General features: G+C 35.6%; 1 protein-coding gene across 2 annotated transcripts in view; it reads left to right on the top strand.

Annotated features, from left to right (window-relative positions):
* The first annotated feature begins 613 nt into the window (after window positions 1–613).
* Window positions 614–6000, top strand: part of BMP5 (bone morphogenetic protein 5) — a 56318-nt gene continuing 50931 nt past the window's right edge. For both annotated transcript variants that reach the window (XM_072857813.1, XM_072857811.1), the window contains exon 1: window positions 614–1097. In XM_072857813.1, the coding sequence (XP_072713914.1) occupies window positions 614–1097 (484 nt within the window). The remainder of the gene's footprint in view (window positions 1098–6000) is intronic.

Below are 6000 nucleotides of genomic sequence, written 5' to 3'. Positions count from 1 at the left end.
TTTGCGAGTAAATTCATGGCAACACATTAATTTGATTAGTACATGCTTTAGAATTACTTTACACTCAAGCGATTCAAAAGATGTTAAAGGTATCACCAGGCTGCTGGACAAATATGTGTTACACCACCAAGGTACAGATCAAGACAAATCTGTGACTCAGGATTTTATCTTGGGAAGAGCGCAAGGTGTACGAAGAACTCAGAATAACAAGGGAAGATAACTCTGGGAACTACAATGTGTCAGAAGAACAGCTCTTGCTAATACAGCTCCCCACCAAAGACCTGGTTATCTAAGGTTTATATAGGAATGCCTAGGTCAGCTGACAAAATACTGGTCTTCTGCTCCATAAATGCAGAAAAAACGATAACAACAGTGGAAAATTGGAAGTCTGAATTTCAGCTTTCTTAGAAATAACTGCAACCTGACACATTCCATAATATTTAAACAGGGTGGGGGGAGAGAAATCACCAAAGATGTTATGTTTAGAGATGACATTGACATAAAGAATAGGTAAATTTTGTTTTTCAGCCACTGGGAAAGCAGACCTCATAGGAACTCAGAACAAGTAGGAGAAAAGATTTTTTTTTTTTCCTTGTTCTTTTTCTTTTCAAAGATGAACCTAACTGCGCTCAAAGCTTTCGTGGGCTTGCTCTGGAATTGCTGGGTTCTGGTGGGTCACGCACAGGGAGGTTTAGGAGACAATCATGTCCATTCGAGTTTTATTTACAGGAGGCTGCGGAACCATGAGAGAAGGGAAATTCAGAGAGAGATTCTCTCTATCCTGGGTTTACCTCACAGACCCAGACCATTTTCACCAGGAAAGCAGGCTTCTTCTGCACCCCTCTTCATGCTGGACCTGTATAATGCCATGACAAATGAAGAGGATACTGAGGAGCTGGAGTATTCACTAAAGGGATCAATGGCAGGGGAGAGCAGAGGGATACGGAAAGGATACCCTGCCTCTCCAAATGGATATTCGCGGAGAATACAATTATCTCGCATGACCCCCCTGACCACACAGAATCCTCCCTTAGCCAGCCTGCACGACACCAACTTTCTGAATGATGCTGACATGGTCATGAGCTTTGTCAATTTAGGTATGTGGAAAAATTTTTTTTTTTGCTCTCTTTGACAAACTGTTAGCCTGATCTTGCGAGGGGCAAACCTCTCGGCCGGACCGTAACCTGTTCTAAAACGGCAGGATTGGGCCCGGGCAGCTGTGCCACTGGTAAAAGAAAAGTCGTACTGATGGTAAAGTAGCTACGTTGTAGGTGGCCATGGAAAAAGATTTTTCTCACTGTTTATATAAAGTCAGTTTCTATAACTCCCCTCTGCTGGCTTCTGTTTTCTTTCTTTCATTGATGTAATGAAAATTCTAGCCTTAGGCCAACTAACTCCTTTTTTTTAAAAATCTCAAAAAATCAAACACTTATGCCTATTGCTCGGTTATTTCTCTCACTGTTTTGCTTAAAGCTCAGACATGAACAAACATCAGTTGTTAATATTTTAAAGCCTAGAATGTTATGAAAAGGGAAAAGTTAAGCCACTTCTGGGAAAAAAAAAAAAAAAAAAGATTTCTTAGGTTGTTTAGGGGGTTTTCTGTTGGTAAGAGTCAGAGTTTTATTATCTTTTCAGCTGGATGGCTGGATTTTAAATAATCTGTTGCTGTTTCTTTGTTATTTCTGTTTAATAACCACAGACTGTGTTTTATTATACTGCCATGGTGCTCAGAGTCTGCAATGGTTCTTATTTTCTGTCTCATAAATAAATTAAATAACAAGTAGAGTATTAAACACCAGAAACATGCAAGCAAAGAATGCTTTTGAAAATGATATCAATTCAGACACAAAAACTGATAAAACTAAATTATATTGGCTTCTGAGTATAATAAACATGCTTACCAGTCACGTTGTGGTTGAAAAAGCAGTTACAGATTTCTTTAATAGAAGGCAACTTAAATCTCATTAAGAAAGCTGCAAATAATTCATGAAATGTATTTACTGTTTTTATAAGTATTTTAAATTATGCAGGACACATAAGGCTAGCTAAAAAAACCCCTTCTCATTTGATCTGAATAGCAAAAGATTTAATTGAATACTTGAAATTTCTCAATAAGCTGGTACAAAATCTGATGAGCTCTTGCTTTCCAGGGTAATATTTTCTCTGGAAACTTTTTAAACAATGGGACATGTTCCGAAATACCTTCAGATTATCACACACATTCTGTACCTTTTAGGTCTACCAGGTCATTAATCCTTGCTGCAGGATTAAAAATGTTTCCAAACACTAAAATCCTCAACAACTCAAATTTCTAGGAAAGTGACACCCTAGAGTTTAGTTGTCGTAATAATAAAATTACTTTTCATTTATTATTTGGCAGATCAGGAGGTGTTCAATTCTGAGATCTTTTTCCTTAAGAGTAACATATGTCCCCAACTCTAAATACATTTGTTTGTTGCTCTTGCTCCTGAAATAGCAGACTAGAAAAAAATGAATTCTCTGTTTTTTGAAAATGTGTTCCTCATCCTTAAGAAAGAGTTACATATTATCTGTGTATTACTTTTAAGTTATTGTATATCTCAATTTACCCAGAGTATCTGGCGTCAGTTCAATTTAAAATGGCAATGTTATAAAGGAAAATAGGAATTAAGCATTGATCAAGGTCCTGATCCTGCAAAAATTTTCCTCGTGTGTCCTGAGAAATACCTTCAGTAAATATGTCACAGACCATTTCATCAGTGGCCCTGAGGACTATTTACACAGGACCTAGCCTTTGATTTCACAAAACTTCTTTAATTTCAAGAGGACTTCTTGCAGTGCATGAGTAGAAGTCTTTGAAGACTCAGTGTCAGATATGTCCTAGCCTGATCCTGCTGCGCTTGCACAGACAAAAACTATCTCTGGAAGAATGCAAATTTCCACTGAGTGTCTTACCTTGACTGGGAAGTTTCTAATATTTGTCTCATTCTGTTGGGAAGCCAGTGTTGCTGTAAGAAAGTAATTTTGAGAAGCTAAAGCATATCTTACATTTCTAAACTGTGAGAACAGGGGGTGAGATGCTTTATTTTTATAGTGGTTATGAGTAATAGACACCATTAACTTATAAAAAAATACCGTGTAAATACCAGATCTTGTCTGGCCTCTGTAGAATTAAAATGTGTCTCAGCTCTAAGTGAGTCTAAATTCTAATTCACTTTAAATGCCCTTCCATACGTGTTGGATATTGTGGTTTATCACACATTCCACCGTGTAACATGCGTAAGAAATATTGATGACCAATATAGATTAGCTTCAACATTTTTATTAAACAATCCTATGTTTCAGTATAATTAACATAAAAATGAAATAAATCACAGAAACAGGTAACCATTTTATATGATTTATGCAGTAGAAGATCATGACAGATGAGGGCAAGCTCTTTTAATGTACAATGGGGAAAAATATGCAGTGATAAGTGAATGGTAACACTGTACCTTAAAATCAATAAATGCTGATGCAGCACAGTAATAACTCAACTGGGTTTAGATTTGAAGCCTCAGTCAACTTGCATCAAATTAATCTGTTCTGGAAATAGTATTCACCATGTTCATACTTGCACACCATTAATTACATAAGGTGTAATTATAAAGCTTTATTAATCATCATGATATTTTAAATTGAAACTTTTGTGTATGGTTGTAGCCAGTTATAATAATTTAAGACATATATATTAAAACAAGAAATATGAAGCAGAGATGTTGGATAGGAATTATTAAGCATAAGATTGAAAAGGCTGAATAAGATTAAAAAGTAAAGTAAAAAATAGACAAGGACAAATAATTTTATATTAAAGAATAAAAATTGAAACGTATGCTAATTTTGACAAAAAACAACCTGTCAGAGTTGCAAATACCTCACTTTCAAAAACAAATTTAAAAAATAATCATCAAGGAAACTGCAATTATAATTCTGTCAAGCAACCAGGGAGAAAAACAAGACTGCATTTACTTGTCCTGAAGTTAAAATTGTAAACACCTGCTCTTTATACTGGAATTTATACCAGAATTTCCACCTCTTTCTTTCTTGAAAGATACAACAAGACAGAGACTATGTCTTGTCCTGTATTTTGTATAAGACTGTGTGCGTTGGCAGCTCTCCATAAATATTGATGAGTGTAACAGAAGAGTTAACTGGGGTTGGTCCAGCAGTCAAAGAATAAATCCTCCACTAAATACACTGGGGTTTTCAAAGATCTGATTATATCACCTACAAGTTCAGGACTTTGTTTTCCTCACTGGGTGTTTTTTTATCCTGTTGTTATATTTTATTATATTGTTGCAAAGCCCTGACTGTTTAGAGTTCTGGCATCTTCTTTTTGGCTGGTCTCCCAAAATGACATATATAGGATACCCTGTTCCTCAGAGAACAGACAAATAATACTCATGTAGTCCTACTCACTTTTCGGCTCACTCAAAATTTAGTTAGGGAAGGACTTTGTTAAGATAAATGTTAGTGTTCCCACTCTTCACCTCTCACCAAAAAAGGGGGATTGCATTAAAAAATATGTACATGACTGAGGCTTGGAGAAACAGCAGCACTTTTATAAATGACGTTTAAACATTTCAAGGACTGAATTTTCCATTAGCATCAAAGTGATCATTAAATCCACTGTACTTAAGTGTTCCTTCTCATGCAATTCAAATGGTCTGTATTTTCATTTGTTTACAACACATCTGTAAATTTTTCTCTGAACAGATTGCTGCATTTGCTAAGCAACTGTGTTTTCTTTCTCCATATTTTCCTATGAATTGATATGAACTTTCTATAAGGTAGGGGACAAATATATAAAAGTTTTGTGGTTTTCTGTTATGTTTTCTTTCTTAGCATATAAAATTACTTTCAAAAACTCAAATGTGAAGTTCACTACAAAATTTGTGATCCTGACATGCTAATTTAAAGAAGGATACAATATTACGGAGATTTTTAAAGTAACCAATACACCCCAGAAAGACAACTTGTCTTCTTCACACACAATGTGATTCCACAATCTTAATTACAATAATCCTCAAACCACATGTACTGTGATCAGTTCTTAAATCAGATGCTGAAATCAAAGGAAATTTTGCCTGTTTGAGGCACAGAGGACTGTTCTTATTTCTCCAGCTTCTCTACCCCAAGTTTGTACGCTGTCTTGAAGATTATGTTCTTCTTTAAAACCTGAATCACTAAGCAAATACATAAATTCACAAGATTTACAGCCCATTGTGTTCATCAGAGAATGCTAACATGGCAGAGAACAATTTTTATACAACTACTTTGAGAAACCTACAGTACATCAATCCACACCGAATACCTGTACAAATATATTTTCGTTACACACACACAAAAAAGGATTCCTAACTTCAGTCAGACGTTGAGTGTATATAGTAGCTAGTTTCTTAAATTAAACTAATTCAGTTTCTACAACCTTCCACTCACAGCTAACATATCATCCGCGAGGGATATGGAGTGCTAAGCTATAAAATGCCAGGAGCTGTGGAAGGGGAGCTGGGTTTGAAGGATACACGCAAAAAGGCCTCAGGATCATTAAATTCTCTCCTCAAAGCTTAGGAATGAGCACACTTTCTTTCTTTCTTTTCCACTGGATTTCAGATGTTGCTGTCTTAATTTTAACCTTACGCGAATTTCCTTGGCTGTGGTACAGTTTTAGTCTGCAAAATGCAGGCTTCTAATGAAAATATTGACACAGCCTTAACTGAAGTGACGGAAATAGTGCTATTATCTTGCCTTGAACAGAGGGATGCTATTACAGAGATAAAACTTGTTAAATAACAAATAGACCCCATGTCTTTAATTGTGGAATTGGATCAATACTGAGAAGAAATGAGAAAATATTTGTGAAGTTTTTTTGAATGGCAACCCAAAGTCATTAAGACGGCATTTTTCACTCTTTTACATAAAATTTAAAAGCAAATTAGATCAAGTGGGTCTCATTTAATCTTCACCCAAAGTAGACCTCAC

Source organism: Ciconia boyciana, chromosome 3 (assembly GCF_034638445.1).
Source record: "Ciconia boyciana chromosome 3, ASM3463844v1, whole genome shotgun sequence".
In the NCBI taxonomy this organism is placed as follows: Eukaryota; Metazoa; Chordata; class Aves; order Ciconiiformes; family Ciconiidae; genus Ciconia; species Ciconia boyciana.
Note: the sequence above shows the minus strand (reverse complement) of the source record. Positions and strands in the feature narration are given on the sequence as shown.